At 31.3% G+C, this 22,263-nt stretch overlaps 1 protein-coding gene and 1 pseudogene across 2 annotated transcripts; one reads left to right on the plus strand and one right to left on the minus strand.

Moving 5' to 3' along the window:
* Nucleotides 1-1,643: 1,643 nt before the first annotated feature.
* LOC108456996 (magnesium transporter MRS2-11, chloroplastic-like) lies at nt 1,644-7,474 on the plus strand. 2 transcript variants are annotated; one of them, XR_001867041.2, is made up of 15 exons: nt 1,644-2,195; nt 2,522-2,594; nt 2,739-2,809; nt 2,958-3,043; nt 3,173-3,257; nt 3,390-3,458; nt 4,712-4,792; nt 4,893-5,058; nt 5,136-5,181; nt 5,554-5,634; nt 5,840-5,922; nt 6,565-6,608; nt 6,714-6,819; nt 7,128-7,254; nt 7,345-7,474. XR_001867041.2 is itself a non-coding variant. In XM_017755784.2 (14 exons), exons 1-13 carry the CDS (start codon nt 1,839-1,841, stop codon nt 6,807-6,809), a joined length of 1,338 nt encoding a protein of 445 aa, XP_017611273.1. In that variant the 5' UTR covers nt 1,644-1,838; the 3' UTR covers nt 6,810-6,819; nt 7,128-7,474. The 2 variants fall into 2 exon arrangements, 1 of the variants encoding a protein (XP_017611273.1); XM_017755784.2 differs by having other exon boundaries at nt 7,128-7,474.
* A 359-nt stretch (nt 7,475-7,833) lies between these two features.
* Nucleotides 7,834-12,257, minus strand: LOC108456995 (uncharacterized; annotated as a pseudogene).
* Nucleotides 12,258-22,263: the final 10,006 nt, after the last annotated feature.

The following is a 22,263-nucleotide window of genomic DNA, read 5'->3' on the forward strand; positions in this document are numbered from 1 at the left end:
ATCATAATAGCTTAATTTAGTTATCTCGAGATTAATTTGTAAAGTTATCAAAGTACTAAGGTTTTACCATGGATGAATATGCATGAATTATGAAGTTTTATGGTAGAAAATGAAAGGTTGTTGATAGATAAACAACTTTTGTGAAGTGAATTTTGATGAAATTGTGGTTTAAGGACTAAATTGAAAAGATATAAAATTCATGGAAAAATCCTGAATTTTATGAAATACATGGGCTGCTATAGTTATATATGAAAATCGGCTAAGCTTGGAATAAGGATTAAATTGCGTGAATTTCATTTTCCGAGCCTAGGGACAAAATTGTAATTAAATAAAAGTATAGGGGCAAAATAGTAATTTTTCCAAAGATGTGAATTGAATATGAATTAATGTTAAATTCATTTATATAGATCCGGATAGACCAAATACGGAGTTAGAATGAGGAAAAGAAGTTAAACTACCAAAATAGTCACTTTTGTTTATCTCAAGTTACATTTTAGTCACTTATGTTTGAAATTTTACATTTTAGTCACTTACGTTAATGTGTTGTAACATTTTAGTCACTAAGCCATTAATTGTCATTAACGGTGTAACGGTAAGCTAATGTGGCACGTTAAATTATTATTATTATTTCAAACAAAAAATTTAGGTTAAATTGTATAATTAGTCCCTATATTTTTTCATTTTGAGCAATTTAATTTTTTCTTTTATGTTCTTTTAACTTTCATTTTTTTTTCTTTTATGTTCCTTTCTCTTTTCCCCATTTTCCAATGGCGGTTTCAAGAGCCACCTCAAATAATTTTCGTACAACCAGGCCTTTAAATCTACACATTAACGAGTAACCTTTAGTTGACTGTTTGACATAATTTGCAAATGCCTCATGTTTGAAATCTTAATTCTTTGAATTAATTATTAGATCATTCAAGCAAAACAACTTTACAAATGCCTCATGTCAGAAATCTCATTTCTTTGAATTAATTATGTGGAAAATAGAGATGGAGAAGAGAGGAAAACAGAGGGAGAAGTAGAAGAGAATGAAAAATAAAGAATAATAATAATAATTAAAAGAACATAAAAGAAAAAAATAAATTGTTCAAAATGAAAAAAAATATGGGGACCAATTATATAATTTAAGCTAAAATTTTTGTCTGAAATAATAATTTAATGTGTCGCGTTAGCTTACTATTACATCGTTAACGATAATTAATAGCTCAGTGACTAAAATGTTACAACACGAAAACGTAAATGACTAAAACGTAATATTTCAAACATAAGTGACTAAAATGTAACTTGAAAATAAAAGTAACTATTTTGGTAGTTTATCCAAAAACAATATCATTAAAATTTAAAAGATTATTTCTTTTTTAATAAAATAGATTCAAACTGTTAATACAATAATTATATATCTATTTAAAATTTGATTCACGTGTTTAACAATACTGAATGCCATATTCAAGTTAGCATTTAACTGATACAATATTTTAAAGTTTAGGGACCAAATTAAAATATAGTAATAGTGTTAGGACGTTTAATGAATTAAGCCATTGAAATAGAACACAAAACCAGAACGCGCGAGCCAGTGGGAGTTCCACTTCCAAGTCCTTTTTTTCTTTTTAACCACCAAAATTATTTTGAAAAATTACTAAATCTCAAAATGGAAAATAAGAGGCTTAGGAATCTTAAATCCTAAGCCACAAATATTAACGGTATTTCTTCATTTTTTTTTTGCTTAAAAAAGATAACGAAGGGAAAATTCAGTTAAAAAATTTAAAAGTTAAAAACATTGATTCGTTGTTTCGAAGCAAAAATCAGATTCTATTCTCCTATGAGAAACCTTTACAATGGCGTCAACTCCCACTCCTCCTCCTTCCTCTTATCCAAATACACTCCAATTTTCTGTTAAATCTCCGTCTCCGTTCGTACATTATCTTCTCTTCCGCTCTCGATGGCGAAATGATTCTACGATTTCGGTTCAAAAGAGCGGAGTTCCTCCACTTCCGCCTCTAGTGAGACCGTCTTTTAAGAAGAAGTTCAAGTGCTTCGCTAGATCATCGTCAACGGAGGAAGATCGTTTGAGAGAATCGGAAACATTGGCCGGTGATAATGATGGTGATGATGATGGAGGGAGGGAAGATCCGAAGGTGCAGCAACGGCAGAGTGATTCCTTCTTGCTTGGAATTCGTGAACCTGTTTATGAGGTTTTCACTATTCCTTACCTTTTGGGAGTAAAATAGAATTTCTTAGCCTTTTTGGAAGAGATATTAAGATAGTCTGAGCGAGAAAACTGGAGCATTATCTGTTGCATACAATTATGTGTGATGATTTTTTGTGCGAATAACGTTTTAGGGCTTATTTATTCCTAAACAATTTTCTAGCTGCTAATTTGCTAGTTTTGTTCTTAGTTTTTTTTTGTAGTTGCATTCCGAGTCTGGCTTCCTTTTCCTTTCAACCTTTATACTATTTTTGAATGGTTTATAATTTTATTTCCCGTGTTTAATATTGTGTTTGTTGTCTATCTCTAAAGGTGGTAGAGGTGAAGTCAAGTGGAGTATCATCTAAAAGGAAGATAAGCCGACGTCAATTATTGAAATCAAGTGGTAATTTAATTTTGAGATTTCTTTTCGTAGTTGTTACTTGTGTGTTAAGCTTTAATTCCATAAAGAAATAAAGCTATGGTTATGTGTACATACACATACATATATATATATATTTGTAGTGGATTAATGTATTTTTCTTCTTAGGTGTTCGTCCAAGAGATATCCGCAGTGTTGATCCATCATTATTTTTGACAAAAACGGCACCATCTCTTTTGGTAATAGACCCTTGTGTCGTCATATTCCATGATAGTTCTTTATTTGTTCATGCTTGGTTGCCATCGCTTAAATTTGAGTATCAGTGTGTTTCTTTAGTATACTGTGTTTGCAAACTCATTTTTCCCTCTTCAACGCTAATCACTATAGGTACGTGAGCATGCCATTCTACTTAATCTGGGATCATTACGAGCAATGGCAATGAAAGACCGTGTTCTTATATTCAATTATAATAGGTAAATCTTTCCTGCATCTGTGCAAATATGTTTTCATTGTTATCTCATTATTTTCACCTTTACTATCAATTCATCTTGATTTACTGTGAACTGATAATGATGCTTGTTGCATGTGTTGATTATTTATAGTAAAGGAGGAAAAGCTTTTATTGACACATTATTGCCACGACTGAATAACATGAATGGAGCGCAGTGTATGCCATTCGAGCTTGAGGTTTGTGTCAAACTCAGGATCCTTGCTTTGAGATGCTGATGTACAAAAGTCATTCATGTGTTGTTCTCTTGGTGGAAGCTATAACCTTAAACATCCGATCTTCTTAAGAGTCTCTAGTTGTGTTATTTGCAGGTTGTTGAAGCAGCATTACTTTCATGGATACAGCGTTGGGAACGGAAACTAATGAATTTAGAACCTCGTGTGAGTATGTGAACATAGTGAGTGCATTTTCTGTTTGTTTGTTGTTTTGATTTCCCTTTTCTCTTTTACAAGCTTTATGGTGAATTGTCAAATTCCTGAAGCTGCACACCACTAGTTTCCTCATTTGCTACAGCTGTTGCAAGCAATTTCAGTAGAAAATGCTTTTAACTGATTTTCAAGGTTTAAGTGGCTCCACAATAGGAAATAAATTCTACTTGTAGCAATTCTTATAGGCAGTATTTCCATGTCTTTTTGCCATTTATTTACATGTCTTCCCTCTCTTGTCTCTTAGACACTTGCTCGGAGAACCCATTCGTCTTCTATTAAAAATTTACTGTTAAAAACATTTGAGAAGTATGCCTATGTAACCATTTTTGTTTCACTCTTGGTGTTGCTGCTTATCTTATTCCACAAATGGCTGCAAATGAACCAAGTTACTATCGATCAACTTGAAAATGCTGGTTTATCTTTGATTAGTCAGCTCGACATTTAGTCATTTTGCTAAAGAAGCCAAGTTTAAGCAACGAGGTATCTAACATTTAAGCTTGTTTTTATGCTAGTGAGAAACTCTTGATTGTTAATTTTCAGACTACTGATTTATAGGCTCATTTAGATGATATGAGATATGTATGTAATATTCTTTTATTTAGCCTTTTGTTTCATTCCTACTGAAAACCTAAATCCTTGAGGAATTGTCCGTATTTCATATAAAAAAATTATTTTTCTTTTTCCGAATAATTGAGCAGAAGCTTGTTATTGCTGTTGCAAGACAATTGCACCTAGCTTGTAATAATTATAAGCTTGAAAAGGCTATTGCTATTTAGCTAGGGCTTTGTTTATTTGATGCTTGGCTTGCCCATTTTCAAGTCTTACTTTGGGTTCTTACCATGTACTCTAAGCATTTCTCAAAGAACTAGTTTTTCCTTAGGTCATCTTAATACTGAGGAATTGTTCTTTTACAAGTTATAAATCTTTTGATAAAACTAGAATATATGTTCCCCTAGATATGTACCTGAACAATTTAATATTTTCACTGTAATTAATTAAGAACTTAAAGTTGCCATGACTGATGCTTGATTATGTTATTTGATTTTAATTTCCATTGTCTGGATGTGTATAATGCAAAATCTCTCCCTTCTGGACTTATAAATTTTTTACCTTTGATTGCCTTGTATTTTTTACTGTCATTATTTGATAATTATGATATCTTATGGACCTGCTTACCCATGATTAGTGCTGTTCCATTTGCATAGGTTCAAGCTCTACTTAAGATGTTTCCTAACAAATTAACTGGTGACATATTGGAGCAACTTCGAATTAGCAAGCAGACTTTGGTATATTGACTTTAAAGAATCTTGTTGAGTTGCTTAACAACAAATAGTTAAACACTATCCTCTGATTATTATCTTTTTTCTTTTCATTTTATCATGCAAGGTTGAATTGGGTTCAAAAGCAGGTGCTCTTAGACAAATGCTGCTTGATCTTTTGGAAGATCAGGATGAAATACGTCGAATATGTATTATGGGAAGGCGTTCTACTCTTAAAAGGGAAAATGATGATGTGGAAAGTTCTTTACCTTCGGGAAAGCTGATTGCTGAAGGTGTACTGTGCTCATTAATCTGAGTTATCAGTTCTTTTAATAAGAGTTCTAATTGGTTCGATTCGGTCATTTTGCAGAACAAGTGGAAGAGATTGAGATGCTTTTGGAAAATTATCTTCAAAGGTTTTTCCCTTTGTTCCATTTATGGTGCATGTTTAGTATGTAGCTGGTGCATAAAATCGGATTGTTATTTGTTTTCTTCATTTTACTATTTTTGGTAGTCTTCAAGTAGGAGTGCAAGAGCATTTTAAGTGTCCACAGATCTTTATGATATGAACAAGACATGAACTAGATAAGTACAATTTAAATTGAGGTTTGGTTTAACGTAAAGGAATGATTACAATTTCTTTGAAGTTGCCAACTGTTTTTTGCATTTCCAGTAGGCATAAAGGATTTTGTCTTGTTGAAACTACTCTGGTTATTTGTTTGTGCTTTGTAGCCATGTTTTATTTTCAAGAGCTATAACCGATTATAAAGTCTTATTGCGTTTTGCAGATGTGAATCTTGCCATGGTCAGGCAGAAAGGCTTCTTGATTCTGCAAAAGAAATGGAAGATTCTATGGCAGTCAACCTAAGGTCTTGATGAAGTTTGATTTACTTTTTGTTGTCAGCATCACCATTTTGATTGGGTGTTGCTAATATTTATCCTCCAAAATCCCATGCTCCCCTTATATATGATTTTGATAATTTGTGTTTTCAGATTCATTTCGGGTATCTTTTCTTCTTGCATCTGAATCCACACTCCTTTAACTAACGAAATGTTGTTTAACTATTTAATCAGCTCCCGGAGACTTGAGGTAGGCAGAGTGGAATTACTTCTTCAGGTTGGAGCATTTTGTATAGGAGTTGGTGCTCTAGTTTCAGGTTTGTCCTTCCAGAAACAAGCAAATCGAAGCCAAGCCTTTATTTGATCATATGCAGGAATTCCTTAACATAATAATGGTTTTATAAACATGGTTTTATAATAATGAGTTGCTTAGATTCTTGTGATTCAGTTCATGAAGATATTAGGCATTGCTAAGTGCCAAGTAAAACACGAACATGGTTAATTATTTCCTGATACCTGGTTGTAAGAATTGCCTTGGCTTATCCAGCATAGAAATTGTAAAAATTACATGAGACAAATCACGATTCTTTAGGATGCTTCTTCATCACGTGACAAAAAAAATTGTAACTTGGTTCTCTAGTTGTAGCTAGTTCATGGATTTATTCTTGGACCTTGGATCTAGAGAAATTGCTTGAGTTCAGAATATGTTGAAAGGAAAAGGAAAAAAAAAAACAAAAACATAAAAACAAAAAAAAAAACCAGAAAGTTATAATGCATATGACTCTCGTAGATGTATCTACTCTTGTCTATGATTTGTAGCATGTACGGCATAAATTTGTTTTTGAGTACAATCTTGAAATCATTTGTACCATTGAGCATCAAAATGTTTCTTCAAGAATTTTAGTGGCAATCATCAGCATCCATGTCAAGAAGCTAAAGATTATATTTCCTGCTTTTAGGTATATTCGGCATGAACTTGAGGTCCTATCTGGAAGAACGTGTGGTATGTTTGTACTAAAAGTTTGAACATTCAGTATTTCCGTACTGCTTAGTGGTGAAGTGATATTATCATCTGGCCATTCTGACTTACATTGTTAATATGGTGCAGTTTGCCTTCTGGATAACCACAGCCGGGATTATCTTTGGTGCTACAGTGACATTTTTTCTCATGTATTCATACCTCAGGAGAAGGAAAATACTGTGATTTAGTATAGGTAAGTATTGTATTAACTTCAAAAGAACTAATTTCGCAACCTAAAGAGATGGCAAAGGAAAATATTAGTGAAAAGCGAAACAAATAGGATACGCCCTGCACTGTCCCTAATATCCATCTTTTTTATCTTTTCCCCCTCCTTTTTACCTTTGTTGAACCGAGTTAGTTTAGACTGTGTGGTTATAGAGAAAGTTTATGTGGCTTATGATTCCTTTCTGGTATTTAAACTATCAAATCTTTGATATCAAGTTGCAATGCCATATGTTTGAAGCTGATCTTTTCTTTTGTGTGTGTGTGTGTGTTTAACAGGTGAATTGGAAAGCAAAGCTTGTTGTCCCCAAACAAGTAGGGGCAAGCTTTTATGAGATCCTATAATGGTGTTACCAAAGTGCACGAATGATTGCTATCACTATTACTATTATTACTATACTGATAGGTAAATAACTGGATATATATATATATAATATATGTATATACACAAGAAATTTGTTTAGGCAGATCTCAAAATAATTGTGCTTCCATGTAGCTGCGGAGTGACCGTTCTATTGGGACCCCCTTTCAACTGCAATGCGTTTTTAGCATGCAGACAATGATGAGAGAGAGCCGCAGTGCTCAATTTTGTTCTCCGTGAAAAGGCTGGCAATTCCACAACTAAATCTATTTGTTTGAAATAAATGAATTGAATTCCTTTTTTCTTTTCTATTATTTCCAAAGTGCTCTGTTTTACACATGCATCAATAACACATTTAAAATATAAAGTTTTTTTGTATCAGATTTATATTACATTTGACACTCACTTCGACAATATCGCAAATGCAGATTATGGAGCTTATTTTATTTTATAGATTTATTTCGTGAAAATTAGACTGAAATTTTCGGGACTAGTGACATGTTGATTAGGTCAACGTTACCAGTTTTATTTGTAGTGGTAGCATATTGGGCACTATATGATTAACCATTTAATCCCTGTTTTTTTCAATCAATAAAGTATCAAACTATTTAACTAGGGAATGAATGAAACACAAATTGCAATAGCATTCCATTTTGGATTTTAGGAAATAACAGAATTGCAACATTTCCAATGTTTTTTACACAAATCATTTTCGAAACAGAGATTGATATAGATGTCTGATGCATGAATACATTAGACAAACAATGGAAACTGAATATGGGGGGGGGGGGGGATTTAGATCCATCCACCATTGAGAGTCTTTGCTAGCAAGATGTAACCCTGAAATTTGAACACATGCTCTAAATGGCTCCTTCAAAACTGGTGCTGACACCTGAAAAGCTCTATCCCTTTGAATGGTATAGTATGGATGTTGACCAAACTGAAGAAAAACTGTCGTACTTGCAGAGAATTGCCCCTGAACAATAAGGTAGACATTTGGCAATGCAATACGAGGAAGAAAGAATTTACCATCCGATTAAAACTGTTTGGGGAAAGTGTTAGTACAACTTTGGAAGCGTTTCTTTCAATGGCTTAGAAGATCCTCCATCAATTTCTATATTCCCTACTCCAGCTTCCATGGCCTCCCTGTCATCCTTATCTTTCCTTTCCCTTTTAGATGTACCATCATCTCCGTGCTGTTTGGGAGCAGTTGTGGAAAGTTGTAGCAGCTGAGGGCCAGAACTGATCCACGGATGGTTCAGGCATTGAGCTGCTGTGGGTCTCTTTTCGGGGGCAAAATCAAGGATTGGAATGAGGAAGTCCGCCATGTCTTTAGCATCTTGCTCGCTGAAATTATACTTCTCCATAAGCACCTTATCGAGAGGCCAAAAATGTAACCTGCGTATATGCCTCAAGTCTCCATATCTGTTGAAAAAGTCTCGGGAATAACGCCCACCTAATGCAATCTGAAGAAAACATGTCAAGACGCTAAATCGATGAGAATTATACACAAAGTATATTGTCTAACAGTGTAAAGCAGCCGAGATTAACATTGTACCCTTCAAACAACACATATATCAATAAACCAAAAAATAAGACAAAAGGGGTAAAAGTACCATAGAGGCCTTTGTATTAAGAGTCAGATTGCATTTACCCCCTTTACTCAAAAAATGGGCGAATTAGCCTCTGTAAATTAGATCAAAGAGCAAACATATCGTTTTTGTTAAAAATTTCATCCATTTCTACAACTAAAAACCATTGAGACTGATGGAATAACCAAACAGTTATATGTGGTGTACCACTTGTACACCATGTTGACGTATAGATACCAATTTTTAATAGTAGAAATGAATGAAATTATTTACAAAATGACTAATTTGTTCTTTGACATAACATACAGGGACTAATTTGCTCATTTTTTAGTAGGGAGACAAAATGCAATCCAACTCCTAGTACAAGGGCGTCCATGGTACTTTTATTGACAAAAGGTGGACCAAGGTAAAACATGCTTCTTTCAGATAGGAAGGTGTGTCGGTCTTACCTTGCGTGGCATTATTCCAAGAAGCTCCATCATCAATGCCAAGTGATCCTAGAAATGAGAAACATATGTCAAAGGGCATAAAGAGAGTGTCTGGTTGTCTACAGAACTAAATAATAATAATATTGAAGGAAAAAAAAAACAAAAAAAAATTCATCAAGGATAGGTGGGGCTCATCTCAGTTTATGGTGGTCTTTCTATTTCTAAGAATTTCTTTATGATTTTCACCACTGCACAAATAGGAAATAAGTAAGCAGTCACATCATTAATGGTTGTAGCCTGTAGGATTACTTCAAACATAAAATACAACCAAACCTAATTTGGTGCTATAAGGCCACAGGAAACTTGAAACCAAAAAGAATAACTTTTTGGAACAAAGAATGACCCGATACTTCTAATTGTCATTTACAAACATCCAAAAAACAACTTCAAATGAGAGAAGCCTATCAGGTTCACGTTTCTTGTTTTACTTTTTACAAGTGTTGGACAAAGAAGAAGATTCGAAGTAGGAAAACAAGAACTAAATTCTTCTCTAAAAGCACACGATTACTTATGCATGAGCCTTAGTTACATAGACATGATGCTGATATTGGTTGCATTATTATGGTTAACCTCATAAAAGTAGAAGCTAAACAAGTATAATAAAACCTCATTTGTTACAAAATTATAGCTGCTAAAAGAATCTAAGTGAAAAGATATAGATTACATGTTCTTGCCAAATAAGTTTCTATCCTTTCTCATTTACTCTTCTATATGTACTTATTTACTGTGCATTAGGGTGGTACAGGTCAGGTCAATAAGGTACAAATATTCTACAAAAGAAGATAAAATTAGTTCAAATGCATGATCATCACGTGACAAAGAGGGACATCAATTATGTAGTCAGAAGGGTTTCTGCATACCTCATCTCGATCATAGTTTTCACCACTATGAGGATCAAAAAGAACATCACCAGTAGCAAGCTCAAAACAGATACATGCCAAAGACCATAAGTCTGCCGATGTTGAGTATTTGGATCCAAGGATAACCTCGGGACATCTATACTGCCTGGTTTGAATATCATTTGTAAATTTTTTTTACGTCCAACAAGCATTGCCAAAATCAACCAATTTGCACTTAAGATCAGCTTCTGCTAACAGTTTTTTTCTTGTTGCATGACTCCCCCTTCTGCACCGCTCCTTCCCTTGGTTACCATTGTTAATTCCATCACCCTTTGTCTCATCTTTAACCAGAGAACGATGTGCCCGTTCTTCACCCAAAATTTCATTTGGTTTAGCATTAGTGTCTTCCGTATCATTAATATTTGAATCTCTCTCATTCTCCTCGGACACTTCCTTTCCTACACAACCCTGAGCTGCCTTCTTAGCCTTCTTCCGAATCTTCTTTTTCTGATTCCTGGTCAAATCTCCATTCGAACTCTTAATTTCTTTTGAGACAACAGTCTCCAAGACAACCTTATTCTTTCCAGTTGGAAGGATAAGAGAAGCACCAGATTTGGTAGGATCTCTTGATGGATCGATCATTGACAATAGCAACACATTCTCCGGCTTCAAATCAGTATGAATGATTGAAAGTTCACGGTGCAAATAATCGAGACCGACTAAGATATGTTGACAAATCTCTTTAACCATGTGAAGAGGAACTCCTCGGTAATCACTATACTTAATAAGGGTCAAAAGATTATCCCCTAAATACTCAAAAACCATACACATATGTTGCCCGTTAGGCCCTGAATGCTTAAAATGATCCAAGAGCTTCACGACACACTTTTTATCATCTCGATCTCCCTCAGCTATCTGTTTGAGGATCTTTATCTCATCCATTGCTGCCTCGGTGTAGTGCTGAGTGCTCTTCTGAATCTTCAAAGCTACATAACGCTACAAACAATAAATTCCTGTGTGGTTAAAGAGTTGAACCATAAAAAATAAAAATAAAAAGAATGGCACTGGCTGGTCGTCTTCAACAAAAAAGAAAAGACAATCTATCGAATAAAAACATAAAAGCACATTGACAAGAATCATTACAACAATGCTCTGACAAAAAAAAAGTATCTGAAAAACAGAGAAAATTATCTCTGATTGGCAAATGAAGGGCATTTGAAGCTCAAACTGTGGTGCAAATCTTGGACTCTTCATAACTTTAGCTGCAGAAATAAAACCCTCCAATTAACCAAAAGCAATGCACATTCCAGAATCTCTTACAATAACTCCTTTCATTGTTTTCTTTTTCTTTTTTAAATTACAACTTAAAACAATTCCACCCAGAATCAATCATTACAAGCACTGAACTGAATAATTAAGCAGGTCCAGGGCCATTGTTCTCAATAGTTAATACACCCAGAAATAATATTACATGAGAAAATGAAAATCATCCCCTTTTATTGGAACAGAAAATGAAAATATTCCAAAATTTTGGCTCACCTTATTAATGATTACCAATTAAAACTAACTCACAAGGCGTCTAAACTTTCCCTAACTCTTTCTCTATCCCATAGGAGAAATCAAAGTTAAAAAAAAAAAGGCTATTAAAAAGAAGAGGGGGAGGGGGAATACCGATCTTAGAGTATCCCAAGCGAGCCAAACGGTGGAGAAGTGACCCCAACCAAGCTTGCTTTGAACCACATAGCAACCATTTCTAAAAGTGTCACCAATTCGCACCGCATGGTACCCTCCTCTTCTGTAATCCTCGGTCCCTTCATCTTCTGATGAGTAATCATCGCTCATCCCCCTTCGATCTCCAGTTCCATCCTCCGCCATTCCTAAAACAGAAATGGTAAATTGGGTATTCAAATTTACAGGTTTTGATTGAATTCAGATGAGTTTTTAAGTTCAATCTGAAAACCCAGATTTTATGTATAAATAAAAAACTTAGATTGCAAATATCTGGAAGGTGGACAGTCAAGGGAGTGAGGGAAGGAGTATTGTTTTGTGGTTTGAGCTTTTTGACGCCATTAGAGTTGCGTTTTTGTCTTTGGATTTAAGTGAGGTTGAAGTGGATCCTCCAGGGTCCCACACATTTTTGCCTTCCTTTTTTCTTTTTTAATTTTGCTATTACTCCCTGTAATATACATAAAATACAGATTTAATCCTTATTCTCTCATTTAGTCAACCTTAATCTCTACTTTTGAATTTTTAAAATTTCAACTCTACTATAATAGTAACAGTTTTTTTAGGTCAAATTGTGCTATTAATCTTATATTGTGCATAAGCTATGGATTAAATCCATATTCCACAATTAAATCATTTTAGTTCTTATATTTTTAAAATTTTTGAATTTAAATCTTAATGCAAAACTATAGTTATTAAATATGTAAATGTTATAGCTACCACACACATAGAGACTTAACCTCCATGATCTTGTTGCACAGCAACCTCAAGCACGTAGACTTCCTCAAGGCAATATTTTGTTAAGGTCGAACTTTTTAAACTTATGAGTGTTTAGCATGTGGAACTCCTTAAGTTAACTCATCAAGAACAGGTGCTAAGCCTTTCTTTACATAGTTCATACATGAGAGATCTCAAATAGTCTATCTTAGTCCCATCATTGCCTACCTAGAATGTTATTATGTCTCTCAAGTGGCTGACCATGATGGGACCTATGTTATACATATGTCAATACCTTAGGTTGAAGAATGTCACCCTCACCTATAAATACCTCTCTTATAACACAGGTAACGGGAGTCTCTCCTTCCTCTCTATCGTCTCCTTCTTCCTCTCGACCATACCGAAGACCTCCCAATCTCTAGCTAATGGCTCCCTGCACTCCACCATGTGAACCATTAGTTAATCTCCTGTCATCCTTTGCCCTCAGTAGTTAACTAAGACAACATAATTTTTTGTGAATATTATGTAGAAATGGTAAATTTTAGAAATAAAAAGTTTAACAATTATTGTTTAGGAAATTATTGAAAATTAAAAATTCAAAAAATATATGAGCTAAAAATAATCAAATTAGAGTACCTAAACTAAATTTGCAACTTAGCGCATAATACAATGACGAATAACATAATTTATTTTTTACATTAGAAGGTAGCGTAAACTACATCATTCATCACCTCTCTTTTATCGTGTTTCTATTTTGGTTACCCTAGTTAAAAAATTCTATTTTAATCACTAAATTCTATTTTTTCTTCCAAATTGATTTCCCACATAAGATTACTAATATTAATTAAAATCCACCTCATTTCTTAATTAGATGTTGTTTTGATCACTTGTTTGCCATTTTGGGTGTCGTAGATTTACTAAACTTTTTAAAGGTTTTCAAACACAAAAAATAACTTTGATGATTTTTTTATACAATACATATTTTTATTCATACTCTTTAAATTCTTAAATATTAAAAGAACATTTAAATACATTTAAAATAACGTTTTTATTATTGTTGTAATAACAACTATATCAATCAAATTAATTCCTAACTTTGCGAAGGTTTGATGAAATCATTTAGTGGGTTAAGGGATGTTTTGAGTTCTCATTTGAGAAATGGGTTTTGTTTAGAATGTCTATTCATTTTTCATCAAAAAAAGGTATTTTTGGAGTATTTTGGCCCTCAATGTTATTTTCACTTGTTTTTAACAGAAACTGATTATTGGTCTGTAAAATATTAACAATGTTGATATGATAATGTGATGTGAAAACGTTTTAATTGATGTGTGATATGAAAATAAAATAAAATAAAAACATTTAGGATATGTTTGTTATGTTTTTTATAATTACATATCTTAATAGTATAAATTATAATTATATACTTACATATAAATATAAATTTAGTTCTTAATGTTTACTCATTTTGTCATTTTGGCCCTTATTCTTTTTGGGGGTCATTTTAGCCGTCAACCTTTAAAATTTAGTTAAATTACTTATTTTTTATTGGAAAAATTGAATGAATTGTTAAAATTTTAATGACATTGACGTGATAGCTCACATGTCATTTCATTTGTACTTCATTACTAATATGGATAATTTTTAAAATATTTTTTTTATAATTTGTTGTTTTTTAAAATATTTTTCTTAAATTTTAAATTTTTATGAATTATCGTGAATTGCCATGCTAGTGGCCACATTAGTGCCATCAAAAATTTTAACAGTTCAGTCAGTTTTTCCATCCAAAAGCAAACAATTTGACTAAAGTTTAAAGGTTGAAGGTCAAAATGACCAAAAAAAAAGGGACCAAAATGACAAAATGAGTAAATCTTAGGGGTTAAATTTATTTTTATGTTTTTATTTTTAAAAAGTGTTAATTACTATAAAATTTATTAGTGTATTTTTAAGCAAGTAACAAAATTAAAATTAAATCATCATATTTATCATGTTTGTCTAAAAAGTAGTTGGTAATATGATTATTAATAAAATAGTAAGAAAAAAAACATCATATGCAATTGTATCTAATTGGTCTAATGCATATTTGTTGGGTTATTCCTTCTTTAATATTTGACATATGCTCCTTATCATCATCTGAATTTGAATTTGCATCATTAAAATTATCAATATCTCATTCTTCCATATACTCTTTGAAGCATGAATTATCTCAATTCCACTTATAATTGAAGTTATGAAATATGCAACATGTTAGTACAATCCAATCTTGTCTTTTTTATGCCACACTAAGGCGATGTTGTTAATATGAGAAATATCTTTTTAGAACAACAAACCTTTCTCAATCATATTTCGAAGTCTTTAATATCTCATATTAAATAGTTCGTGAGCTATATATGGTACTTGTGCCTGACATCATTCTTTCAAATTATATCATACCCCAGAATATAGTATAAGAAAATTTTTTATTTGCATAATTAGCAACGAACTTATAATATTTAAGTTCATAGTTCAAATAGCATGTAGTCTTAATTTTAAAAACTTATAAAAACTTAATTTAGAAAAATATTATGCTAGGTTTTATCCTTTTTATAATATGAAATTTAAGTAAAATAATATAAAATTTATAATATATAACCTTTATAAAAAATATTTTATAAATTGTCTAAAACTTTAATAATATTTCTTATAAATAATATAAATTTTGTCATAACATTTCTTATAAATTATAACATTTTTATGAATAAGTATATTATTTTTATAATATATATCATGAACATATAAGTCATGTTCGTACATTTTTGCTATAATTTTTATAAATAAATATATCACAACATTTTTATAATATGTAAATATTTTTGGTCATAATTTTAGAAGTTTTTAGGATATAAATAATATTTTTTTGTTATAACATTATAAAATACACAAATTATTTTTATAATATAATTTTTATGCTTTATAATATAAGAAATTTTTGTCATAATCATCCCAAATAATTTTAAGTCATCATGCTTAAAATATTTTTTTTAACTTGTATAAAAATAATTTTTAAAATTAGATTTAGATTTAATTACGTATATAATTCTCAACCCCTTAAAAATGAAAAAGTGTAATTAAGGTGCTCCAATTACATCGACCCATCAATTATAAAACATGCCACCCTACAGGGGCGAAATTAGAAAATTTTGAAGGGGGATTGAAATTAAATTGTATATTTTTATGATAGTAAAAATGTAATTTTTATAATTTTAATAGCTTGTATTTTTATAATTTTAAAATGATTAAATCAAATTTTTGTTATTTTTGGAGAGGCAAGATGCAATTTTTACGATTAAAATTTTAAAAATTTAGGGAGCCTAAATGAAAACTTTTCATTTTAAGGAGTAGAGACTCTTGCCAGCTCATGATTTTGCCATAATTACACCCAAATTTAAATAAAATGATGATTGGTGTGTAAAATATTAAAGATGTCGATATGATGCGAAAAACATTTTAAATGATGTAGGATATGAAAATAAGAAAAACAAACAATAAAAAAAAAAAGTTAGAGAGAGAAAAACAAGGCAAATAAAATAATGGATTCCTTTTACAACTAAAACCTAAAGAAAACGTTTTAGAAAGACGTAAAGTGAGGTGTGAAACATGGGTGTGGGTGTTTGTTGCAATGCATTGCCTAATCGGTTTCATCCCACTGTGGAGATGGTGTTTATCCGCAAAGCCATATGGACAATGTGGACCTCTCTTCCTGCTGCTGTACATGTTGGATTGAAACCCTGAGACAATTGTTGAAACTATTTTTTTGAAAAGGAATTGACTTTTTATTTAAAAACGAAAATAAAGTCGTTACTAATCCTTTTTTATGATATGTGATCAGATCACCTCGTAATTTAATTATTTTAATAAGATGTTTTGATTTATTAAAACAACGATTTTGGCCTATGAAATTTGAGAAAAACGAGTTCGGGAGTCGGTTACGTACGATGAAGGATTAGCACCCTCGTAACGCCCAAAATTGGTACCTAATTAATTAATTAATGTCTTAATGTTGAATGTTGAAATTTTGGAAAGAATTAGTAATACGACCCCTTTTAAAAAAGTGCTTGAATAAATCGAAACGAATGTTAAAAACTCCCTCATCTCAGGAAACGAAATGTCATATCCTGTAAGTTAGGATACGACACTTTGAACCCTCAAAAATAAGATTGCCTTTAATTTTTATTTAAAATTCATATATTTTAACATTTAAAAGGATATTTAGCTATTTAGGTGTAACAGCCTATTTTTAGGGTTAATTGGAAACAGTGATTTCGGGGTCACCGAATCCGACGAGTAGGTTTGTAAATATTATATTTAATGTTTACGAGTTAATTGTGATTTTAAAAATATTTTTGATATTGTGATTTTTGTTTTATAAGCGATTTATTAAGTTCAAGTAGTATAACCTTACGGTCAAGTGGAATTAGAAAATGAGGTATCGGGACCTTGTTTCAATAAAATGAGTCGTAAATATTTATAAAAATATTTACAGAGTGGCAATAAGATTGTATTACAGTTTCGTTAAAAAATTTTATCGTTTCGATTGTTAATTAAGCAAAAAGGACTAAATCGCGTAAAGTGCAAAAGTTGTGTTCTATAAGCTAAAGGTATTAAATAGATATAGAACTTTAAAGTGGAAGTCCTTATTTGGTAATTAGCCCATTAAAGAGATAGTGGGATATGATGGCTTGACATTTGGTGTAATAAATAAAGTGTATAAAGGTTAATATTGTAAATTGGTTAAAAATAATAATAAAATGAATAAAATAAAAGAATCAAGGTGTCATCTTTTTCATTCTTTTTTTACCAGCCGAATATGAAGGCTTGAGAAGCCATGGGAGAAGCTTCCAACTTTTGGCTAATGCATGCTAGGCATTTCTAGTCCCGTTTTTAATTATTTTTATATTTTCGGGATCATTGTTGCTTAATCTATCTAATGAGGGGGTTATTTTGCAAAACCATTGAATAGTTTGATATTTTCTATTGATGAATATATTAGGGTTTTGAAGTTTAATAGAAGAATAAGAATCCTTGTTGATAGTTAAACTCTATTTGTTAAGTGAATTTTTGTGAAATTGATAATTAAGGGCTAAATTGATAAATGTGAAAACTTTGTGGTTAAAATGTAAAATAAATGAAATGTGTCGGCTGCTAGAGACACTAGTGATATTCGGCTATAGTAGAATTTTACTCAATTTCATGAATTTGCATTTTTATGATATAGCGACTAAATTGTAAATAAGTTGAGATATTAGGGGAAAAATTGTAATTTTTCCATAAAGTGACTGTTTTGATACCATGAACATTCGGCTAAGCTTAATTATGGTTAAAAATGGTTAATTTGCATGTTTTGAGCTCAGGGACTAAAATGAATAAAAGTAAAATTTTAGGGGTAATTTTGTAAAAATGACAAAAATAACCAAATTGTATGAAATGAAGTGTTTTACTGTCTAAATTAATATATTGAATGAAATTATTAATTTAGATCAAAATCGGGTGGAAAATCGAGGAAAATGGAAAAATTACCAAAATGCCCCTAAACTTTGGTATCTCTTCAATTTAGCTAGGTAAGTTCGTATGCAATAAGCATTGTTAAATTTATGCTTCTAATGCTTTAATATCGTATAAATTGTATATACGTGAATATTTTAATGTCTGACGACATATCGACTAAATGTGGCACTTAGTGTATGGGGCAATCAAATATGGCACTCAGTGTACGAAATATTGAGAATGGCACTTAGTGTGCAAGATATTGAGAATGGCATTTAGTGTGCGAAATATCGAATGATTCAAAGGGCAATTATAAATTGTGATTGAATGATTAAATCGAGCAAAATGAACAGGTATACATGCTATATTATATGAATTGTTTATGAGACGACTTTATAATGGTGATATTCGAGCTTTGAGCCTAGCAAGCCTTGTGCTGGTGAATTAAATCGGGCTTATACCTAGCAAGCTTATTGCCGGTGTAATCAGACTTTGAGTCTAGGTGCCTTGTGCGGTGTGAGATCTGAGCTTAGGCCTAGCAGCTTTATCTTTGGTGAATTATTATAAGTTTATGCCTAAAAGATTTATTGCTGATATGGTATTCGAATACGTTAAACGAGCTAAAACGATTAGGGACGTGACAATTGATTACCTATTTGAAAATAAGGTAAGTATATGTGCAAAGAAGGTATTATGATGTATGTGAAAAAGAAATATGATTATGTGCCAATAAAACATAAATGAATGAATAAGATGTGATTTGTAAAGTTACATATGTGAAATTTGTCAGATGTTATATGAATGAAAAGTGAATTTGATTATAAATGATCATACGGGATTCATATGAGAAAGATATATGATTAAATGTGTTATTTCCCATAATGTGTTCATTTGGCTATATGAAAGTGTGAAAAGGTTGATGTATGAAAATTTAATTGAATAAGTTTGTGAAAGTTAAAGTTGGTTAAGTGAGTAAGTATAATATTGAATGGTGATAATTTGATATGAGAACATGTTATGAAATTTAGAAAGGTTGTGTGAGATAGCATATTATGTTTACGGCATTGTAATGAAAGTATTTGTTATGTTAAGTTTATTAAGATACGAGCTTACTAAGCTTAAAAGCTGACTCTGTGTTTTCTTTTTCTTATTTTTATAGATTTTCGGATATTTGCTCAGGTTGGAAGTCGATAGAGACTACATCACACTATCCGGTTATCATTTCAGTAAATAATATTTTGAGACTCGGTTATGTGGCATGTATAGGCTAGTCTTAAAGTTAATTATTTTGAATGAGTATGTATTTAAAGCCATGCGAAAATGGCTTGCTTATTATGCTTAAGTTTGGTTTTACATGTTCTTAATTAAAATTTTTAATGAGTTTGGTTTTGGTAGTCTTTTTAATAGTTAGCTCATTTTGGAAATATGAAATGTGGTATAATTAGAGTGATGGATGATGGTATATTAACTTAATAGGTTCGGTTACTAAGTGGTAAGTAATGAATATGTTTTATGATTGTTTTGGTTGATTGTATTTGGTATGTGTTAGAATTAAGTGACCCAAATTCTTATTTAAATAAAATACGATGGAAAATAAAATAAAAGTAAAATCCATATAGAACTAGACTTCTTTTATTTTATTTTAGAATAAGGTTTTTAAACCTTATTAAACTTCATCTATTTTATATTGATTAGGATAAGGTGTTTCAATCCTACTAGAATATGGCTTTATAAGCCTATAAATAGACATAGTCTATTCCTCTTGTATTGGATTTTCAATTTTTTGACATAGTGAATTTTCTTCTCCTCTGCCCGTGGTTTTTTCCCGAAAGGGTTTCCACGTAAAATTTGTGTGTTCTTTATTTATTTTTTTTAATTTTATTTTATTTTATTTTTTCAAAGTATGGGTTCAAATGGTTAATGATGGTAATGATTAAGTATGTTTTGGGTTAGTTAATAGGATAAAATATGAAGTTTTGGTATATTAATATAGATATGAATCGATGCATACTGAGTGTTATTTGTGTTCAAGTGTTAAGTATGGCTTTTATTTTTAGGATGAATTAGCACTTGTATATATATGCATCATTAGTATGTTCGGCCATGTTATAATGTATTTAAGTTTCATATGTGATTGTATAATAATTCATGTAATATGATTCAATTGGTTTTATTATGAACTTGTGCAGAAGTTATCAAATGATATGTTTGATATACGATTAATGAGATAGAAATTGGCATATATTCGAAGTATGAAGTGTAATGATATATAATGGAATATGATTTTAATTATGAAAATGGCATTAATATGATGGTTATAAGGAATTGAATATTGGAAGTATTAAATATGTGAACATGTCTTTGATATATACAAGTCTGGTTCGAATTTAGTAATTATGGAACATAATCAGTTGGGTTTATGTTCGTACTGAATTAGTTGGAATTTTTGAAATGTGCTTATTTGCGATATATGTTCAGTAAGGTATAATTATTTCTGAATTGGAATTATGACCCATGTATTCGAATTAATAATAAGTGAATTGTAGATATTTGAAATTGATAAGTTTTAAATGTTTATTAATTCTTGGTGTATGAAAGGTGAGGAATGAGTGTACTGAACTGTGTTTTATACAGTAATGCTTCATAACCCTAATTCGGTAACGGATACGAGTTAGGAGTGTTACATTAGGTTCAACGAGAAAATTGAAACCCCATAAGTTAGGGTATGATATCTCGAATATCTAAAAACGAAACATTGCCTCATTTTGAGAAACTTTTTGAATAAGAGCAAATGAGATATTTAAACGATGTGTATTTGTTTTATTTGGAGTATAATAAAACGGCCCATTATGGATAAATATGTTGGAACATAATTCACGATGTGACTCAAACGAAATAAAATGAAAAGGTAATCTAAAACATGGAACAATAATATATGAATAATATGTTATGTTAATAAATGACAACATTATGAAAATACTACTAAATGAATTATAGTACATATAATATAATAATCACAAAATCATTTTAATACCAAGGTCAACTATCAAAGAAAAATAAAATAAATAATAAAATAAATAATAAAATAAATAACAATAATGATAACAATAATAAAATAGGCATCAGTCAAGACAAAACCAATTTCAAAAATAAAATAGGGACAAGTAAATAAATAAATAAATATACAAACAACTATTAAGCAAACTAATTTATGAAATATTGGAAATAAAGGACCAAATTAAAAAGGATAAAATTTGAAAGGTCGAATTTAGGAAAAAAAAGAAATAGGGCTTGAATGAAATGCGTGCAAAGAGACAAGGGCTAAATGGGAAATTATTCCCAGCCCTTGAAGTGCGTTGTTTCATAAAGGATTGAAATGAAACGGAAGCAAAATTACGCGGGTAAATTTAAAAAAAAAGGACTATATTAACATCTAAATAAAAGGCAGAAGGGTTAAATGTGCAAATAACCCCATTTAAGCCAAACACGCAGACCCTCTAGATGGGTCGGGTTGGCCCGAAACGACACCGTTTCAGGTGTCCGCCTCTTCATATGGTCTCAGGACCAAATTGAAAACAAAACAAAATTAAGAGTAAAAATAAAAAATGAAATAAAACAAAACTGAATTAAATTAACAATGGGTGAAAAAACGGAGGGATAAATCCCGAATAGCCCATTTTTAAAGAAAACACGCGGATCCTTTAACTGGGTCGGGTCGTGTGCGGGTCAAGGCTAAACGACGTCGTTTTGGGATTTCTGAGACTTGCCCCAAACGACGTCGTGTTGTACCTCTCATAAATGTAAAAAAAAAAATTAAAAATGTATTTCTGAAACAGCTTTAAAAAAAAATCTAAAAGTTCTTTTCTTTTCTCCGATATAGACTTCCCTCCGGCCAACGATGTCCACCGTGGCCAGTCTCCCACAGTCCGCCTAACTTCCATGTTTCATAAATCGTATGTTAATTAATGGTTTAAATTCATTTTCTTTTCTTTTTTATGATTCTTGTATATTTTTAATTATCATATTTATTGAAATCCAATAATCTAAAAATAGAGTTTTATAAAAATAATATAAAAATAGCTAAGAAAATAGTATTGGATCTAGATTATTTATGAAATTTGATGTTTTTTACATTGAACTTGTATGCCACCAACCTATCAAGTAGTACCATCC

Source organism: Gossypium arboreum, chromosome 9 (assembly GCF_025698485.1).
Source record: "Gossypium arboreum isolate Shixiya-1 chromosome 9, ASM2569848v2, whole genome shotgun sequence".
Lineage (NCBI taxonomy): Eukaryota > Viridiplantae > Streptophyta > Magnoliopsida > Malvales > Malvaceae > Gossypium > Gossypium arboreum.

Bases quoted from the DNA above. Each gene is read 5' to 3' on its own strand.
- LOC108456996 (XM_017755784.2), top strand. From the start codon at position 1,839: ATGGCGTCAACTCCCACTCCTCCTCCTTCCTCTTATCCAAATACACTC. The intron at 5,635-5,839 runs GTCTTGATGAAG...CTATTTAATCAG, and splicing joins TCTATGGCAGTCAACCTAAG to CTCCCGGAGACTTGAGGTAG. The intron at 6,609-6,713 runs GTATGTTTGTAC...AATATGGTGCAG, and splicing joins CCTATCTGGAAGAACGTGTG to TTTGCCTTCTGGATAACCAC.